This window comes from Stigmatopora argus, chromosome 18, assembly GCF_051989625.1.
Source record: "Stigmatopora argus isolate UIUO_Sarg chromosome 18, RoL_Sarg_1.0, whole genome shotgun sequence".
Taxonomy (NCBI): domain Eukaryota; kingdom Metazoa; phylum Chordata; class Actinopteri; order Syngnathiformes; family Syngnathidae; genus Stigmatopora; species Stigmatopora argus.
This window is the reverse complement of record NC_135404.1, coordinates 3277208-3298800: the sequence shown is the minus strand read 5'-3', so window position 1 is coordinate 3298800 and position 21593 is coordinate 3277208. Positions and strand designations below refer to the sequence as shown.

The window sequence follows — 21593 nt, the reverse complement described above, 5'->3', positions numbered from 1 at the left end:
TTGACCTTTTTTAAAGGGTTTAGCTTGTGGTTCTGTACTCAGACTGTAATCAGAAAGTTGATGCAGAAATGTTTGAGGGATGTTATCGAGACCTAAATGTGATATGTTACTGAAATCCAATTGCTGATATGTTAAATCAACATTACTATTGAGGGACTAGCTTATAGATCTGAAACCACTGTAGTAAGAGAATTAAAAAAAATAACGCCAACTCTGCCAACAAAATATACTTTAATTGATTGTTAAAAAGAAGTAAGGCGAGAATGAGAATGAATACATTAAGAATATTGCTAACTTGGAACAGGTCCCTGCGAAGTTTCAGACAATCATTTTGCAGAAAAGATCGGACAATAGAGAGGCCAGACAAAGTACTCAATATTGAACAGATGAAATTCCTTGACTTGTCCATTTTTAGAAAACCTATTGCTTGGTACACACACCACAATTCACACCTCTCCCTGCAGATATTGTGCATAGCTAAGTTTTTTTGTTTAAACAGAAATAACCCAAAGCCATTGTCACATTTCATACATACTAAATGATTTTTTTTAAATTTACAAACATACATTGTGAATTGTAAAGGCTCCGGCAATGAAATAAATACTGAAACGGCTAGACTGGAGCTAGGAACCAATACTTATATTGTTAAATATAAAACAAACAAATCATTGCAGTGTCAGTTACAGAGGCCAGAAAACATTTGTTAGACCACCACCGCTATAAAAGCCTATTCAAACAAAATAGTAAATATTCTGCAGGATTTTTTCTTTTTTTTTTCAATTGCTGTAAAACATGTAGAAGTTTAAGATTGATCCACTCCATCAGCGTCAACATCAGAATCACATAAGCATTTTTTCTGCCTCAAATCCAGAAAAATCAATCTTATCTTATGTACACCACGATTTTTTACTTTCAAAATATATGCACGTTTACATTCAGAGGCTGATATTTATTTATGGTGTCACATTCTCATGTGACACGATTGTTAATTCAGCAAGTGGCAAGCTTTTTATTAATAATCCTTTGGTAGCAAAAGTAACATTCTTTCAAGACAAAACTTATTGTAGACTGTAAAAAGCCTGTGGCAGCTGGGAGGACTGTTAGAAGGATTTTAAAAGTCTCAGCACGGTGAACAAACTAAATGAAGGAGGGGAAAAATGTATACATAGTTTTTCCAAAACAAAAACAAATTATAATGTAGCCAGAATTTTCTTTTCATGAGTTAAGGTCAAAGCTGAGTTGCAAAGTACACAAACTAAACTAAAAATAATCTTACTTCCATCATGTCTTTAAAAAAAAGGTTTAACTAAAAACTAAAACAAGACAGAACACCAAGTTGTATCACATTGGTAAAATTCTTCATAAACATTGCTCACTCAGCACACTTTTTTCATGTTTCTTTGCAGGCATATTTCTAGATAATTTCCAGCTGTCGGAATTCGAGATTATTAAGGAACCTGTGCACAACAGTGTATTTGTCTTTTGTAATTTACTGTATTTGGTTAGGCTCGTCCTCAACACAACAGTCTGTATACGACATTCTCGTTTATTTGTCAAAAGAGGTTTCAGTTTGATGTCTATAATGTCACACCAAAGGCACAAACTGGGGATTCCTGTATACAGTATTGCATATTTTTTAATTAAAAAAAAAAAAAGCTTTACCTGTTTCTTTATGGGTTTATGAATGTGAAGTAAAACAGTTCAAGAAATAAATAACATTTGACTATTAACCGATAAAATGTTGGGCCAAAAAACAGAAAGCACGAGAAATAACATGTTAATGTTTGGTTTTAAAAACAAAGTGCTTATGGCAGGCCTGAGGGGTCCGAGATCAGAGTTCATTCTCCGTTATCTAAGACCTGCCAGACGATGAGGTGGCTGCGCTCAGCTATTGACTGGGAGGACTGAAGTTTTAAAGGTGCATCTTCGCCTTCAGTCGCTTCGCCCTCCTCATCCCCTGGAGACACAAAAAAATATGGGATATAGCATATATATATATATATTGATTTTTTCCAAGATGGCACCGTTCACGCGGGAGCCAGTGGGAGTAGCTCTGTACACTCTTGTGTTTTTCATGTTTTACAGCCCTTCTATCTGTTTTTAATTACATTTAAATATTTCTTAATACATCCCTTTTTACTTTACTTTGTACTTTATACTTTTTACTTTAATGTTTTTACAACTTTCCTTGTTCTGTTAGCCTGGCTTCTTTCGGATACTTCTTTTTTTTGAACCATTCAGCCATGCCTACGCTGTCACACACACGGGATTAGCTGTTACAATACGCAGCAGAAGGAGCAACACCTCGGTGCCGCCGGAGTTTCGGAGCTGGACAAAAGTGCCGGGAGGAGAGGCAACGCTTCTGACCAACCATTCCATCGTGGGATAAGATGGAAGAGCTGTCGGCGCTTACCAGCAATGGAGTCGAGGAGTTCTGCCCTGCTGCTGTTTTCTTCAGCTCCAGACTACTGAGGAACTGTGCGGATAAGCTTAGAAGATTCACTCTGCATATTCTCTACCTTGGTCACAGTCTGCAGAAGTTCCCCATCTCGTGGAAGACTTCCTGTGTGTGGTACCAGTTTTTGTCCAACTTTACGTCTTTTTGAGTCTATCCGTTTTTGCTACCGAAACTCGTAGCTCATTTTGTGTTTTTGCTGCTTTTCTGTCTTAATGATTTGGTGATTCTTAATGATCCCATTGACTTTGATTTGCTTTGTTGTTCTGCGGCCTCTGACTGTACTGTCTAACTTATAACTATGCCCTTTCTTGCTACTGTCACAATGAAATTTCCCGAATACAGGATGAATAAATTTATCCAATCCAATCCAATATATCAGTGTTTCCCAACCATTTTTGAACTGTGGCCCACTTTTTGAAATTGCAAAAATGTCATGGCACACCACCAGCTGAAAATGTTCTAATTTAAAACACAATATTTACAATACAAAGTCATTCTCATCAAAGTTTTAACACCAGGAATCAAAGAAACACAAAACAAGTATTTCAATATCTACCATATTTTTCGGACGAGTAGTCGCACCTGAGTATATAAATTGCACTTGTCAAAGAATGTGCAGACATACCTTGAGATACGAGCTTAATGCGTTCTGGGACTGAGCTCGTATGTCAATTTGCTCGTATCTCAAATCAATGTTTCCCATAGAAATTAACTGAGTACAAATTAATTTGTTCCCACCCTCTGAAAAAAACACCAAAAACAGGATATTGCAATGGAAAAACATATTTGTATTGGTTGTAATTCACCATCTACTAACAGAGTAACAAATAACTAGTGGTTATGATATTTAATAATAAAATGAGGCTTTATTCAATACAACGGGGAGTTTGCTGATGAGAGAGAGAGACTTGACGGATGCACTCGTAACGTAACAGAAACTTTAAATTTAACTTCATTGAACTTAGATTCCTATACACACACTTAAAAATGTTTAATCTTACGTTACACTAAATTTAAACCTTATTGTGCAATAACCAAGGCAAAGAGGTTAATTATTTCACCGTGGCTTTCGAGTCCAACTTCCTGCCTCTCCATACGTATTGGCGAGCCAGCTCCGTCACGCGTACACTACTCATGTTTTTCGATTATTTCGTGCTTAATATCGATTGTCATCATACACCTTTTCTTCGCACTACTCTTCATTGCATCGGCTTGCTTTGGATCCATTGTGTTTCCCTTAATTCTGCACTGACTAGCGCAAAAGAAACATGGAAAAAATACAACGCTCCGCCCAGTGCTCGTAGAGATATTTGCACAAGGGAGATGCGGGGAGAAAGACATAGCAGCCTCTTGCGGCCTAGCCACCTGGCTCGAATGCTCGTGTCTCAAAATTTGTCTCGTATCTCAAGGTAAATATTTGCTCGGAATTTTACTCGTATCTCAAATTCCTTGTATGTCGGGGCACTTGTATGTCGAGGTATTACTGTATACAAAAAATTGATTTTTTTTTGTCGCAGTTTTGGATTTGTACAGAAAAAAGAGAAAATCTATAATGATTTTCTTTCTTTCCTTCTGTTGTTCCCTATTTTAATATTTTTTAAATGTGTATTCATTCAAAAAAATAGTAAAATAGGGAACAACAGATAAAATAAACACAGGCCGGCCCAGCCAAACTAAAAAAAGAACAATAAAAGTGAAACGTATAGTCTGGAAAATACGGTAATTTTGCCACACTGACCTCACGCCGCCAAAATTTATCCATGGAGCCCGAACAGCTTCCGGTTCCCGAGATGTAAAAATAAGTACCGTATTTTCACACCTTTAAAATTCACCGTGTGATAGGGCGCAGTCTCATTTGAGGGTGTAATTTCAGTTTTTTGTCAATACATTGGACGCCTCGTCCAATAAGGCGCTAGCATGACACTAGGCTAGCCCGCGACCCTAATGAGAATAAAGCGGTTCAGAAAATGAGATGAGAGATTATGCAACGTTCCCAACTCAAAACGTTTCCAGCTGTTTTATACTCCCCCTTGTGGGTAAAACGCAGATTAGGCGCATAGATCTTGGTGACGAAAAATTGATTCTTTTATTCTATTTAAAAATGTAATACCTGTATTTTACTACAGAGTAAAAAAAATAGAGAGCTATTCATCATAATTGAAATATCCATTACAAAATTTTAAGGGAAGACTGGAAAGGATTAGTAGCATGTGTATTCGTTGAAAATAGAGGAATTGAGATACAAGTGTTTTTTGAGTGACAAGTGAGGTCGCAAATTGAATTCATATCTCTTGGTATTTGTGTACTTTGTAAATTAGCCACACTGTAACCTGTGAGTAAGTTAGAATGGCTCAGGAACATGTGAAAAGGAGATGAAAAAGTTTTGTTCTCATTGTAAATGAATTTTCCCTATTTCCCAATAAACTATCAGCAGGCAGCAAACTCACCCATCCTGAAGTCAATGTAACCTTCTCCACCACTCATCACCAACATTGACTTGGTTCCACCATTTGGTGGGGCTTCTGAGCTCCTATCCCCTGATGAATCTCCACAGCTAGATGTTGATGGAAAGGTATGACCTGAAACACCAACACACAACTTTCTGTTCAACCACTGTTCCAATGAACTTGGGACGTTGTGTTAAACATAAATAAGGGTATCAAGTAGTGCTGGAACATAAAAGTATACAACGTAAATAGATATAACACAGTAGTACCGCAGGGTGTGAAATTTGGTCCCAGGGGTATGACATCACAACCTCGCTAGACAAATGAATTGGACGATCTGGTCACATGCGGTGACGAAAGGTTTTGTATAGGTTTAGGAAACTGGGCCTCGGAAGTAGAAAAAAAGGAAAACGTTTCTTCTCTTTTTGCCCCGCCCCCAAGCAATGATCAGGCCAGTGTTTATATTGTCGCTTAGCAAAGGAGCAATTTCACCCCATCCTCCTAGGCCGAGCCACAGAATCGTCTACGAGTATTTGCTGGCTGTGAAAAGTAAACATTACAGAGCTAGGAAAATACACATTACTAACTAGAGCTGGGCGAGAAAACGATAATAATAATAATTGTGAAATATTTTTTGTCAACAATAATAATAAAAACTCGATGATTTTAAACTGCAATTACACCACCTCCGACCAGAACATAGAGCGGGGGTGCTGTTACAAGATGAACGCTAGTTCCAGACCAACGCTCAGGAGAAGAGGAAACGTGGTTTAGCATTTTAGCAATTGAGGCTGACATGGAGCATGAACGCAAAAGGACAATAACACGACCAGAATGAGCGATTATGAGAGGCAGGACAATAAAGATCTGATCCACTTTTAAATGGGGTCCTGGGTTCAAATATCCAGGTTGGTCCACCTGTGTGGAGTTTGCATGTTCTCCCCGGGCCGGCGTGGGTTTCCTCCGGGTACTCTAGTTTCCTCCCACATTCCAAAAACATGCACGGTAGACTAATTGGACACTCTAAATTGCCCCTAGGTATTTGTGTGAGTGTGCATGGTTGTCAGTCTACCCTGCGATCGGCTGGCCACCGATTCAGTGTGTCCCCCCCGCCTCTGGCACAGAGTCAGCTGGGATGGGCTCCAGCACCCCCCGCAACCCTAATGAGGATAAAAATGAGATTATATATATGTATATGTGTATATGTATATATATATATATATATATATATATATATACACATATATATATATATATATATATATATATATATATATATATATATATATATATATATATATATATATACACATATATATATATATATATATATATATATATATATATATATATACACACATATACATATATATAATCTCATTTTTATCCTAGTTCCAGACCAACGCTCAGGAGCGTATATATATATTGTGTATATTGTATATATATATATATATATATATATATATATATATATATATATATATATATATATATATATATATATATATATATATATATATATATATATATACATATACATATATATATATATATATATATATATATATATATATATATACATACATACATACATACATACACACATACACATATATACATACACACATTTTAGCCACATTAGAAGCTTGAAACTTTGTTTACCTGGTACGGCAGTGAAGAACTTAACAGCATCGCGATGTCCATGGAAACAGAGCTGGGCATGGGCCATGGAGCAGTATGGAACAAATGTCCCTGCTGCTACTTTGTCACTGCTCTCATCACCGTAGACGTGAATTGCACTTCCTGGTTGGGTACCATCTCCCTTGGTTAGCATGGTAGCTTTAAAAAAAATCATCATTAATTTAGACTGTGTTGATAAAGTTAAAATGTTCTTTAAAGTGTTCCACCGCACCCTTTATCAAGATAGTATGTTATAATAATAATAATAATAATAGTAGTAGTAGGTTGTGTCTTCCGAGCTAACAGCTAAGCTTTAATTCCAACTTTGACACACAGACATTCTGAGATGCATATATCTTGAAAATGTGCGTAGTGTTCTCACACAAGGCTTTTATAGTGTAGCTGTACAGGTCTGTAACAATATCAAATAATCATACATCAACTAGATGGAGCTGTGCTAAAAGGAATTTTATACAATATTGATCCATATATAAGGAGCACCGGATTATAAGGCACACTGCCTTTTGAAAAAATTCAAGTCTTTTAGTTGCGCCTTATAGACCAGAAAATACGATAAATTTTGCCCAGTAATCTGGACTTGATTATTTGGTTTGGACGAACACTAACATATCTACCGTGGCCCATGAAAGAAAAATTTAACAGCTAGGGTCAACATACATAATTTAAATCTGACCAACGTCCCTTATTAACTTGGACCGGAAACAGTTCATCCCTCAAAGAAGAAAAGGCTATAAAATGTATAAAAGTGTTTTAAGCCTAAAAATCAAACACTGTCAAGTGGGAATCTATACAGTTTTTTATCAAAATTTTAAATGAGTTTAGATAGGTCACAAAATCTTTAAATTAAATACTTACTCTCTGACAGAGGGATGGAAATAATCACTCCATTGCCGGTACCGACCCAAAGACGATTGCATGACACCATGAGAGCTGTGATGCGCACAAATGAGAAGCCCAGTTTCCCGGTACCTAACAAAAGTGTGAAAATAATCGTATTAAAAGGCAACCCTGACCGTGAACCCAGGTCAGATAGTGGATACATAGACCATTTAACCAACCCAACATCTTGCTGACATAAGGCTCAATATCCACATCCTGTAGGTGCTGGAAAGTGTGGGCGTGAAAGAGCCTAAGTGTGGAGTCCAGTCTTATGGACACCCAGATACCGTCACCGTCCCATGCCAACTGACGCACCTGGCTCTCTTTGCGAGGGTGTGCGTCAAATGATTTCTGCATGGTAAAATAAACATATATTTTGGAATTATCTATTTTGGGAGCTCTAGCACCCTTGTGAGGATAAGCAGTAGGGTAAATGAATGAATGAATCATTTATGAGCTTGATTAATTTAATCAAATTCTTCTGCTAAAAGAAACGATTCAATGCTGGTAATTCATGTAAAGACTTTCAATCACTCAAAATGAGACTTCTGTTTCTTTACCTCTATCTTCATAGCTTTGGGGTGCACCACATAAATCCTGTTCTTGAAACCACACCACACCTTATCATGTACTATAGTCATGCAGCGGACCGAATGGTTGGGTTTCCCTAAATCGAGTAAGTGGTAGTTGGTCAGATCCCATTGCCCATCTAAATAAATAGAAAGGAAGAAAAATAGTTTTACTTTATGGACATAATAGATGTGAAAGTTTATATCCGCTCACCAACTCCACGGTGAAAGATGGCTAGCGTTCCATCAGAGAGTCCGACCAGAACACGACCTTTTACATGTCTATGGCAGAAACAGCATGTCAAAAAGTCTCTGTGGCAGAGCTTTCCAAGTAAAAGAGCAAATATCAAAATTAACTTACACTATGCCAAGTACGGAGTCTTTCAGCTTTATAGAATGGAGACACTTCTTCCACTGTGCCACAGATGAATGGACATACACACTGGAGAAATACAACGATCTCACTGATAGAATATTCTATTCACAAAGCGCAATATGAATGTGAATGAATCTGTGTATGTATGTATATATGTGTATGTATAAATGTGTATGTGTATATGTATATATGTGTATGTATAAATGTGTATGTGTATATGTATATATGTATAAATGTGCATGTGTATACGTATACGTGTGTATACGTGTATACATGTAGTATGTGTAAATGTGTATGTATATGTGAATGGGTATATGTATGTGTATATATATATAAAATATATATATATATAATATAATATTTATATATATATAATATATTATATATATTATATATTTATATTTATATATATATATTTATATATATATATATATATATATATATTTCAGCAACACACTTATTTATTAACCTATTTAGTACCTATTTATTTATGTCTAAAATGTCTTTTCCTGTGTCTTTATTCCCACCCTCTTGCTACTGTGACAGTGAAATTTCCCGAATACGGGATGAATAAAGTTATCTAATCTAATGAAGAGAAAGCAAAAACAAAACGAAAATATTTACCATCCATTCTGTGCTCCAAGCCACATCGTGGGGAGAACGCTACTCATCTTCTGTGCCTCTTCTCTTATCAGATTCTGCTCTTCAGCAGTAGAGTTAGAATTCACACCATCTTTCGCCAGTTCGCACTCTCTAAGAATCCAAGAAATACCAATAACAAACACTGTCAAACCTCATGGAGTTCTGGTAGTCCCCACTTTTGACAGGGCATCACAAAAGGGAATTCATTAAAATTGTGTATTTGAGTATCTGCCTCTTTGAATCAATTGCACAGATCAAGAATGGCACATGTACATAAATAAGTATTAGGGACCTGTATGGCCTCACTGACAAATCAATGCCACGGCACAAAATGGAGATGAGCGCTCCGGTATAGTACATGTCAGTGGTGGGCTGTCAGGGCCTTCAAGGCCTTCTCTGCTGGCCTAAGAAATATCTGAATCATATATTAAATTTTGTCCATCAATACTTTTAAAATAATTCCAAATTGTCTGTTAGCTTCCTTTCATTGCTTTCCCCCCTGGTTGCACTGCTTCCAGATGTGTGTTTTCATATTGAAGCATTTAACCAATCACATTTCAGCCATTATTTGTTGCCAGGGTCGGAAATCTGCCTCAAGGCCTTCACAATCAGTTCTGCGGGCTCTGCTGCATGAAAAAAGCGTCGAGAAGACTGTTGCTTTAACCAATCAGATTTTGAGTTGGCAACACCACAGTGCATTGTCACAGGCGTAGGGATACGTCATTGCCTTGTCGCAGGCGTAGGGATACGTCATCGCTTTCACCAACTATGATTGGCTAGTGATTAGCCATAGCTACCAAACTGTACAGACGCTCCCCTAGTTCAGTGCTATATTTTGTATTATAATTTATGTTTAAGGCGTATATAAGTATATTGAAGGTTTATATAAGTGCATTTGTATGTTTAAGGCTTGTATAAGTAACACACACTGGTTTGTACTGAAAAAAACATTTAATAAAATGGAGAGAATACATACAGTACTGTATACATACATTAGAGAGAGAGATTGACTAGAAACTGGCCGAAAGAAGCTATCTAATGACGATTGCAGTTTTCTTTTTTTCATCATAAATGATGCGGTAGCACTGTATGGCATCATTCAATTGATTTGCAAACTTTGTGCAACGTTCAATATTTGGGTCCTGCTGCTCGATCTTTATGTTTATAAATGGTACTGACGGTCAAACGATTCAAGTTGTATTCGCGTGCAACGCTCACCACTTTATCACGCGCATCAAGCTTCGTTATTATTGCCACTCATTTCAAATGAAATGACTTGCCTCTTCCTTGCACCTGCCTCAATAGAAGCCTTTCACTTTTCACCAACCATATTCAATAATGGATGCACGAGATATTTAATGATACAAATGAAAAAGGTTCTTTGCGCACTGGAGATACGTTCACGCACTTCCGCATTGCAACGAACTGGGCAGAGGAAGGTAGATGCTGGGTGAGCTGAGCTCTCACAGCGCCAGGCGTCGGTATTAGCGGCGGAAAGAAGCACTACATGAAAAAAGGCGCGCAATACAAAATCGAACTTACGAACATTTTTCGACATAAACGCAATTTGCAGACATGTTCGTATGTACCGTTATTCGTAACTCGAATGTTCGTAAGTAGGGGAGCGTCTGTATATGGAGGGAACTGCACACGCAAATATATTGTTGTGTTGATTTAAAGCCATTTTCAAGACGGACTATGCCAGAAATACGACAGGACAGGCTCGACTTTCAGCATTAGCTTCGATGGCGATATAAATGAAGGAAGAAAGAAAGGAGGATGTATATTGTGTACAGTTAAAAATGATTTTTGGTGAGTAAAATATGGCTATATTCCTAAATAATATTTCAATTCTGGGCCCAGTTCTGATATCTGAAAAGTTCCAGTATTTGTATTTAATCATTAAATGCTGCTAGGAAGTGGATTTTACACGTTGACGGCGCTACGAGAAAATGCACAGACCGCCACTGATACATATCAGTGTTGCTCTTGTTGACGATAACAAAAGGATTTTGTCGGCGAACATTATTCATGACGATTACGAGTTAAAACATGTTTTGGATCACTGTAACATAGCGATATGATTAACAGTTGTGAAGAGACACATTGATACGAAAACGTGACAGTTTCTGTAATATGTTCACAATGCACAACATTTCTGATTGAATGTATAGTCACTCAGCCTACATCCTAGCCCTGTTTGGCAAGCTGCACTGCCCCCAACACCACCAGCACTGTTACTGACTGGTAAAGTCTGAAATGGCACGCTGATATATGGTCGTATTGTATTTCAAATCTAATGAGACAAAAAGAAGAACAAGAATGCATTGTCCCTGTTGGAGACCATGGTGGCCACAATACCATTAATCTGAAGCAGCACCTGAAAGTTATCCAATCCAATCCAATCCAAAGTACCGCCACATTGATATTTATTGAAATTATAACTTAGACATATAATTAAATTCAGCAAATGGTCAGTTATAATTTTAACATACTCTATCTTCAACATTTTTGGTGTAAATGGAACGCCAAGTTCAGGCAATATTTTAGCTTGTGTGCAATGCTAACTTCAGCATTTATCTTAAGGGGGAAAAATCAAGACACTTTTATCACGCAGAATGTGTTTTAATTTGTATTTGGACTTCGTATAACATAGAGCAAAATATTTAGGTATTCTCCATAAATTTAAAATGATATCAAATCTAGCCTGACCTATCTACCGTGACTAAAACCTTATTTTTTTACAAATGGTAACATTTTAAAGAATTCAGTGATGAAAACTTGACAAAAACTAAGGCTACTTACACACAAAATTAAAAAGACTGATAGTTAACAACTCTGGTACTTATACCGTATAATTGTGCAGACTATATAGTAGTGATTTCCGTGTCCTTCCCATTAAGACATGGTTTGATGGGGGATCAGTTTCCTAGGCTAATAATGAATCAAATGTTATTTCACATCCAAGAGAGACCAATATGATTACAATTGAATGCAAGTTTAATTTTGCTGCAAAACATTACATCAAGTGAGTTTAATAGTGAAGAATGAATCATTGGTTCCTCTGCATTGGGCATAAAAAGCAGCACAGTAATCTCTGGAATTTTGCGGATAATGTAGACCAGACATGGCCGCGATAATAAAAAAAACGCCAAGTAGGATCAATCCTATTACTGCTATCATAATGCTTTTGCACCTATATAAAAATACAAGTACACAAGTACAATTATCAAGAAGTGAATTTATTAAATGTTAGTTATAGGCATATGAAGACTATAATGTATTAATATCTAAATATAACCTATATATTTAAAAAAAATGTAAATACTTTAAGTACTGGACTCACACTGAGAATAATTCCGCTCTGCTGGATTTAATTTAAAAAAAACAGGTTACTGAGACTTTTAGTCTAAGTCCTTCCCAGTGGTTATCATTCGGTTGGTGTCCTTGGAAAAAGATACCATTGCTGTTTTTCAAATGTTCGGTTCTTTCTCGATGTAACGCATGGTAGATTAATTTATGCCGTAATGGCATTCTACATGGGCATACTTATTGCCCGCCTTCAGTTTATCTAGCAACTTCACTTTTTCAGTCACTGTCATCATGTCTTGTTTTTCTTGGTCTCATTGGATGGCTTAGACGCCGCCGGACACTTAGGAGGAATTTTCAAGGGCGTTCCGAAATCCAAACAAAGCTGAAATAGGCTCAGCACAATTTTCCTCCACAAGGTGATGTGGCGATGCGAAATCCAATCCGAACAAAACAAGAAAATGCAAGAAATCATCCTTCTCTTTTATATTATTCTGCGCGTCATTTTTCTTCTACAGTGAAATTTCACTTTGGCGCTGAGTTGGGTGACGGAGCCCTAACTTCTGCCATTTTTCATCTCCTGTTTTCCACTTGCAAGTCACAGCGTGAACTTTGTCATTTTTATGACAATTTTTTATTTGAATACTTAATATAAAATACTGCGATGTACTGAAGCCACAAATGTTGAAACCAAAAAAATGGTGAAGAATGTCAGGAGCGGTGGAGGTGGCACATAAATCACACGCATGTACAGGCATTACAATTTTTTTTTGTAAAATTCCTCCTGAATTAAAAATGGTAAATCACAATATGCATTTTAAAGTGGATAGCGTTAATTTGACAGAGCACAGGAATTGTTCTTTCAGTGGATGCCAGCATGTTTCATAATGGGACTTATGATAAGCCTCATAATAAATACTGCAAAAGTACTGTCAATAATAATAAAGCGCATTCATTAAATTCTCTATAAAAATAGGGCAGTAGATTTACTGTTTGTCACATTAATCTAGTTCCATTCAATTTTGTGCTTTATTTATACTTGTGCAAAGCAGATTAAGAGTGGTACAATACCATTAGGGACAATCACTGCGGTTGTTGTTAATCCCACTAAAATTGATCATTCTCATCATGTAAATCCAGTTGTGGGTCATGCATTTCAGCAGTGCTCCGTCTGAATCAATTTAAGCCTCAATAACTACATTTTATGGCTATAAAACTTATTTCAGCAACAGCTGCGACACATACAAAAACATAAATAACCCATAAAATTGCATTATTTAGGAATATAACCACATTGTAGTAAAATTATTTTATACACCAAAAATCCTTTTTTTCTTTTCTTTTCTCAAGATTTCAACTACTCTGTCATAAAGAATATCTGTGCGTTGCAGTCATTCCCCAAAATAAAAGTTTCTGCTCCCCCCAAAATAACACAACCTATGAGTCTTTTTAAGATTTCCCTCTTTATCTTTACCTGTGAGTCAGGAATACCCCTCCGTAGTTAGTGGACTGAAAGGGGCGGACAAATGGTGTCGCCAACTCAAATTCCGATTGGTTAAAGCAGGGGTGTCAAACCGATTCCGCCGAGGGCCGCAGTGGGTCCTGGTTTTTGTTCCAACCGATCCAGTGCTGACATTTTAACCAATCAGGTGTCTTCTAAAATAAGTAGCACCTGACTTTAATTAACTGATTACACTTGCAAAAGGTATCCTCTTGTTGAGTTGGAATGAAAACCTGCACCCACTGCGGCCCTTTGAGGACCGGTTTGACACCCCTGGGTTAAAGCAACTGTCTGACCAACACTTATTCTATGGGTTGGGGCCCGCAGAACTGACAATGAAGGCCTCTGGATAGATTTCTGACCATGGCAACAAATAAATGGTTAAATATTAAAACACAATCTGGAGGCAGTGCAACCAGGGGAAAACCAATCAAAGTAAGATGAGAGATAATTCATTATTCTTTAATACTCATTCAAGGACATATAATATAATTAGCATCAGTCTACGATTCAGATATTTTTTAGGCCAGTAGAGAAGGCCTTGCAGGCCATGACATAAATCTCGACATAAACTATCAGAGGCGATGGGCAGACTTTTGCATCACTTCTACATTTTATATTTACTTATACACATTCTAAACTAGTCATCAGATTACCTTTGAGAGTAGTTAGCAGAAGTTTCTGCTGTCTGCTGCAGCCCCAATGGATCAGTGAAGACATGCTCACTGTATAATCCTTTATCATTAGCTGACCCTCCACTCTCCTCAGTGGCCTCTACAAACAATCACAGAGTTAGTCTAGGGGAGTGTGTAAAGGAAAAGTTAAATTTTCTTACCCGTTTCTCCATTTTCTATCTCTGCACTAACTGCTGTCTGAGGAACAGCTGTTGCCCCTTCAGTTGTACAGCCTACCACAGTAATGCCTCCAAGCACACTGTCACTGACTGCTGTACTACTACTTCTGTCAGACAAACAGGCCTTTTCGACTGGTGCAGACTCTGAACTCAAGGTTAGTTCCTCGCCTGCTGGATAATCTGTCTCTCGTGCTCCTGACATATAAAGCATAGTTAAATCAGTTGTTAAAAAAATAATAATAAGACAATGTATAAAAAAACAAGTGTACTATTGACCTCTCTTTATAACAGTCACTTAAAGGCTCCATATCACAGATTTTTTACACACCAATTAAATGATAGAAGCTTGTCAAAAAGGATTCAAAGATAAACAATCAAAACTCACACAGATCCACAAGTATCAAAAATGTACCAAAAAAAACATTTATGTATCGTTGCCATCAGCTTTCTTAAAATATGACACCAAAAGAAGTAGGGAGCCAGCACAGGGCATGTCTCATCGCAAAAAGAGGATGTAGACGACTTATTATTGGCTTTATAATGGAATACAATATTGAAAGTGGGTCCCGTAAACATGAGATCCCACCGAACAACTCAACTATACACACAAGCCTGGCGAATGAAAAACGAATGTATCATTCATCTTCCATATCCCGCATCCTTGTGGGTTACGGGGGTTTCTGGAGCATAACCCAGCTAACTTCGGGCTAAAGGCAGACTGTGACAGTGATTTGAAAGGCTTTCACTGTATAAAAAATGTATCCACAGACCTGGTACACTAGTGATGCAGAGGACATGTGCATTGCACACATAAAAGCTGTCCAGAATTATTCCAGGCTGGTTGGCATCAATGACAACAGCTTTAGTTGTCGACTGGGTGCTGGTACAAATCCACACTAATGACGACAACTCATCCTGTTGTCGTAGTTCTTTCTGCTGTTCCTTTGAGTAAAAAAAGCAAAAGAAGTATGAATATTTCAGTTGAATTGTTCTTATTTTTCTTAGTTTGATTGACAGCAGTAAATACAATGCAACTAAAAGTGACCTTGAGCTCTTGATCCAATTTTTCAAGGCTGCTCTGTGATCCAATTTTCTTTTTGGGGCTTTCTGGTCCTGGCACATTGCTGTAAAACACACTGGCGCCTACGATGGAACCCCCATCTCTGGTTTTACCTCCAGATAGGTGCACACCAGCAGCACACCACAGCTGAAGCACAGACACAGAAGTTCACCAGGTCTGATCAAGACAAGTTTATTATAATTTTGGGCAGTTATCTGAGGAAGAGTCTTTTTTCCCCCTTTAAACCACCATTTCAGTATACAACATCATTCATATACTAAATCTGGACTGCACTTTTCATAGTTTGGCTAGGCCTGTGATTTATACTGAGGTGCAAGTTGTATCATTTAAAATTTTAGAATTTTACATGAACTTGAATTTTTTAATTGATACTTGCTCAACTAAGAAGCAAACATCACCCACCCCACAACCAGCGATGACAGAGCACGTATGGCTTGTGATTAAGAAGCACTAAGCAATAGAGAGCATGAAGATTATGTATTTATGTTTCTACTACATATATTTTTGTAAATCTATATCATAACAATTAGAAAAAGTTATCCATTTGGAGCTGTCCGATCTAATTTATGAAGTTCTATGTGCTGATACAACACTGTATTTCCTAACAGTCGTACCTCTACTTTTTTGTAAGTTGAAAATTTTGTAAGTAGAGCAGTAGTTTATATGTAAATTCTCTAATTCGTTCCATGGTCCTCACAAAACTACCAAACCCTTCAAAATTGATCCGTGTCCCAATTTTGTAGAAAAGGTGTGAAGACACACAAAAATGAGAGAAAATGATCGTAGAATTATTTAATAAGTCATTAAAATGAATAAACATGCAAAATCTATTTGTGTTTAAGCGCATGTGCACAAGTGTCAGGAAGCTAATGTTAGGCAACAGAGAGGCAGAGAGCACACATGAAGACACATCTAGTGAACATAAAATTAAGAATTAGAACAATATTACATTGAACTTTTAATCTCTTTCATTGGCGTTTTATGATTGTTGGCATCTAATTTGACACAGAAATGTATGAAGAACAATCCATTGAGTACCTTATAACCAATTTAAAGGTGTAAGTAAAAAATGGTTGGAAGGGGATTGATTTTGACAGGGAACAGGATGGAACTAAGAGTCATTCTACAGGAGTGGGACAGGATTTACTTTTGGACTTGGCTCGGGATTGAGATAGAATGGAAATTTCACCCTGGCAGCAAGAGGGAACAAGGGGGAAAATCCACTCCCAATCTAAGCGCAGTTAATTCATGTGCAGTTGAAAAACTATAGGAACATACCTTCATCGAGGCATTTTTCTCATCCAGGGGTCTAAGAAAGACCGGAACTGGTAGGTTCTTCACCTTTTCTTGACTACTATTATTCTGAGAGAAGAAAATTACAATTCAACATACTGCCAAAAGTTTACTCTTGACAGATCAGATTAGTCGCTTTCACCAAACATATACAAATGTGGCAAATGTCACCATGAAAGACAGACTTTGATTAGAGGAAACTTAACATTTTAAGACTAGTTTTTAGCTAAAAGAACCAACATTTTTTTTCTAAAAAAAGTAGACTTCAAATCAAGTGGCAGGTTCAGGATCGACTGTAGCATCAGTGAATGATATAAGTAACTTTTCTTCTTACTTTTTGCTTCTTAGGCAGGCTCCAGCCATTAGCCTGTACTCTGCCCTCCTCCTCTTTCTGGACATGGGCTTTAACCTGCTGGTATTGTGCCCGCTTCTGTTCTCGCCTGGACACCACACTATCCACTGCCGATCTGTGGTAGATGTCATCAGCTCTCTTACAAATGTGTCTTTCATTCAATTAGGATTATAGGAAATTAATTGACTCCTATGTGTTTTGGCTTGGTTTTGTTTTGCCTATGTGGAGAGAAATAATGACTACTTCTTGTAAGACTTACTCTTCATTGAGAAAATCAAAAGCTTTGCTCTTGTCACTGGGCAGCTGTTGCAAAGTACTACTCCTTTTCTTGACAGACGGTTGAATCTGCGAGGTGGGTGCATTGTATTTCACGTTGACGGGGGCTTCGGGAGTAGGCTTCTTTGATGCTCCGCCCGATGAACTGAATAAACGGCTAAAACTGGAGGTGTAAGGGCAGGGAGAAGGGCAGGGGACGGGATGGGAGGTGGAAGAGAGCACATAGACAAACATATAGAGGGGTGGACAAAAGCAGTGGCTCCAGCAGAGGGGAGGTTTGAGCATTTAAAGGGTTATGACAAATAATTATCATGCTGGCCTCTATAAAGGTAACATTTAGATGGAAACAATAAGTCATTATACTAGTTTACATTGTATGATTAGATAAGTGAAACATGCAGGAAGCAAAAAAAAGAGCATGATAGGTTGCATGGGGGTCAGTATTCTGCATTGATTCGGGACATTAGCAATGGCACAAAGCAACACAAAACACATTCCCCTTACCTACCCTACGTTGTTAGCACCATCGGTTCCCAATTTATCTGACTTAGAAAAAGCCTTCTTTGTACGACCCCCGATGAGTCATCACCTTATCATGGTGGTGCGGTTTGTGTCTCCCAATGATCGTTGGAGCTATGTTGTCTGGGGCCTTGTGCCCCTAGTAGTGTCTGTTGAACGGCGTTTCCCTCGCCTGGACGCGGGTCACTGGGGCCCAACCATGGAGCCAGCACAACCCAAAGAGACTACGTGTGTTCCCCTTCCCATGGGCTTACCGCCTGTGAGAGGGGCCAAAGAAGTTGGGCGCGACGGCAGTTGGGCAGCAGCCAAAGGAGGGATCCTTGATGGTCGGTCCGATCCCTGGCTGCAGAAACTGGCTCTTGGGACGTGGAATGTCACTACTCTGGCTGAGAAAGTGGTTGAGCTAGTGCGTGAGTTTGAGAAATTCTGGCTCGATGTAGTCGGGCTCACCTCTACGCACAGCTTAAGTTCTGGTACCACTACTCTCGAGGGGGGTTGGACACTTTTCCACTCTGGAGTCGTTTGTTAGATTTCACCAAGACACCCGAGGCCGCAGCGTGATGATTGACTTTGTGTCCTGTTATCGGACTTGCGGCCACATATCTTGGACACTTCGGTAAAGATAGGGGCGCAGCTGTCAACCAATCACCACCTGGTGCTCCTCCCATATTGTGATGGTCTGCTGGGAAAACCTGGATGACTCCCTTGTAAGAAGGAGTTTCAATTCCCAACGCCGACAGAGATTATCTCATGTCCGGAAAGAGGCGGGATACATTGAGTCCGAGTGGACCATGTTCCGCGTCTCTATTGCTGAGGTGGCAGACCAAAGCTGTGGCCTCAAGGTGGTCAGTGCCTGTCGTGGCGTCAACCCCAGAACCTGCTGCTTGACACCGTCAGTAAGGGATTCCATTAGGCTGAAGAAGGAGTCCTATCAGGCTTTTTTGACCAACTCTGAAAGCAGCTGACAGGTACCGGGTGGCCAATTGGCGCATGGCTCTGGTGGTCTCAAAGGCAAAAACCCAAACTCAAAAATGGGAGGAGTTCGGTGAGGGCGTGGAGAACGACTTCCGGGTCGCTTCAAGGAAATTTTGGTCCGCCATCTGACATCTCAGGAGGGGAAAGCAGTGCATTATACACAGTGTACTTTGAAAATCTCCTCAACAACACTGGCACGCCTTGCCATGAGGAAGCAGAGGGCGGATTCTCTGATATCTGGGGTTGAAGTCACTGAGGTGGTTAAAAAGCTCCTGGTGGCAAGGCCCTGGGGGTGGATGAGATCCTCCGGACTTTCTAAAGGCTCTGAATGTTGAGGGGCTGTCTTGGTTGACACGCCTCTGCAACATCGCGTGGACTTCAGGGACAGCACCTCTGGACTGGCAGGGGTAGTGGTTCCCCCTTTTAAAAAGGGGGACCGGAGGCTGTGTTCCAATTATAGGGGAATCACACTCCTCAGCCTCCCCGGTAAGATCTATTTTGGGGTAATGGAGAGGGGGCTCCCCCGGGCAGTCGAATCTTGGATTCAGGAGGAGCAGTGGTTTCGTCCTGGCCGTGAAAAAGTGGATCGACTCTACAGCCTCAGCGTGGTCCTGGGGTGGGGACATGGGAGTTCGCCCAACGAGTCTATATGTGCTTTGTGGACTTGGAGAAGGCGTTCGACCGTGTCGCCCGGGAGTCACGTGGGGGGTACTCCAGAAGTATGGGGTTCCAGAACCCCTGATACGCGGGGTCCAGTCCTTCTATGACCGCTGTCAGAGTCTAGTCCGCGTAGTCCGGTAGTAAGTCGGATCCGTTTCCAGTGGGGGCTGGCCTATGTCTCAGATTCTATTCATAACTTTTGTGGACAGAATATCTAGGCGCTGCCCTGGCGTTGAGGGGGTCTCAGCATTGCATCCCTGCTTTTTGCAGATGATGTGGTTTTGTTGGCCTCATCAAGCCATGATCTCCAACTCTCTGGAACTATTCGCAACCAAGTGTGAAGTGGTCACGATGAGAATCAGCACCTTCAAATCTGAGACCATGTTCCTCACTTGGAAAGGTGGCATGCCCTCTCTGGGTTAGGGATAAGGTCCTTCCTCAGGTGGAAGTGTTCCAGATATGGCCCACTGGGAGGAGGCCATGGGGCTGACTTAGGACACGCTGGAGAAACTATGTCTCCCGGCTAGCCCGGGAACACCTTGGGATCCTTCCAGAAGTGTTGGATGAAGTGGCTGAGGGAAGTCTGAGCTTCCCTACTGAAGCTTCTGCCGCCACGACCCGATCTCAGATAAGCAGAAGAAAATGAGATGAGATTCTTTTAACGAAAGCAGGTTATAATATTAACTGCCACAACATTGTTGGTAGTTTCCTTAGTATCCGCAAGACAGAGGAAGCAGCTGCTGAACACAACACAATGTCTCAACTACTAAACTGTGTTGATTGCATCCAACTACAACTCAACAGGAAAGGCCTGACATGCACTTGCCTAACATGCATAAATCCAAACAGGTGATTCTGAATCGCAATTGGGAAATGTAATATCCTGTTAGTTTAAACTATTCAAGTGTAAATTCAAGCAGTTTGTGCTATTATATTAGTGCTCTAAAGCTCAACTGTAGAACCGTAATGCCTGTAATCTTAACTCAGACATTATGACCTACAGCTATCATCCCAACATACCGCCTACACACAAACACATGACATCGGGCAGATTATAGAAGAATACAGAACAGGAAGGAGAGATATTGAGATCATGAGAAGTCAATCCCCATCTATGTTACTATGTAGCTTTGCCATAAATCTGTTCAAAATATGTCCATTTTCAAACTTTTGCCTGCAATTGCCCAACAAAGGAGCCTGAATCATCCACAGTGATAGATTGTTTGGCTCATTTTAACAAAGACTTAAAGAACCATTGAACAAGAAAAGGCCTCTGGAGGATGGAGTCTATGATCCAATAAAGCCTTCTTCTCTGTGTTTTATATTAATATCAACATATGGGAAACCAAGATTTGCACTGATGCAAGCAACTGATTTACCTACATCCTGGAGAAACCCCCATAAAACATGAAGTACAAAGGGAAAGTAAAACAAAGGACATAAACAAAAGACAAAGAAAGCAGAATGATTGGTATTTGAGAAAACACAAAAGGAAGCAACTCACAACTGCCAAAGGCTGGATTTCTTCTTCTCTGGAAGTGGTGAGTTTTCCTTTGATGCCCTGTGTGAAAATAAACCATTCAATATTTACAATGTTTACATAATGAAACAAACTACACCAATCAATATTTACAATTTTATGAGTTAAATCACTCATTTTATTTGAATGAACAACTGCTAAATTTATTGAAGTATGATTAGC

The 21593-nt window shown here is 39.1% G+C and overlaps 1 protein-coding gene across 3 annotated transcripts in view; it reads right to left on the bottom strand.

Moving 5' to 3' along the window:
- Positions 1 to 214: 214 nt before the first annotated feature.
- Positions 215 to 21593, bottom strand: part of spag9b (sperm associated antigen 9b) — a 53159-nt gene continuing 31780 nt past the window's right edge. For 2 of the 3 annotated variants that reach the window (XM_077625244.1, XM_077625246.1), the window contains 17 exons: positions 21396 to 21452; positions 17721 to 17900; positions 17444 to 17576; positions 17095 to 17178; positions 15781 to 15942; positions 15506 to 15677; positions 14718 to 14930; positions 14539 to 14656; positions 9055 to 9183; positions 8416 to 8496; positions 8269 to 8336; positions 8046 to 8194; positions 7665 to 7836; positions 7462 to 7575; positions 6568 to 6744; positions 4906 to 5037; positions 215 to 1957 (listed from right to left, as the gene is read on the bottom strand). In XM_077625244.1, the coding sequence (XP_077481370.1) occupies positions 1839 to 1957; positions 4906 to 5037; positions 6568 to 6744; positions 7462 to 7575; positions 7665 to 7836; positions 8046 to 8194; positions 8269 to 8336; positions 8416 to 8496; positions 9055 to 9183; positions 14539 to 14656; positions 14718 to 14930; positions 15506 to 15677; positions 15781 to 15942; positions 17095 to 17178; positions 17444 to 17576; positions 17721 to 17900; positions 21396 to 21452 (2260 nt within the window). In that variant the 3' untranslated portion in view covers positions 215 to 1838. The remainder of the gene's footprint in view (positions 1958 to 4905; positions 5038 to 6567; positions 6745 to 7461; positions 7576 to 7664; positions 7837 to 8045; positions 8195 to 8268; positions 8337 to 8415; positions 8497 to 9054; positions 9184 to 14538; positions 14657 to 14717; positions 14931 to 15505; positions 15678 to 15780; positions 15943 to 17094; positions 17179 to 17443; positions 17577 to 17720; positions 17901 to 21395; positions 21453 to 21593) is intronic. The other variant, XM_077625245.1, reaches the window with a different exon arrangement.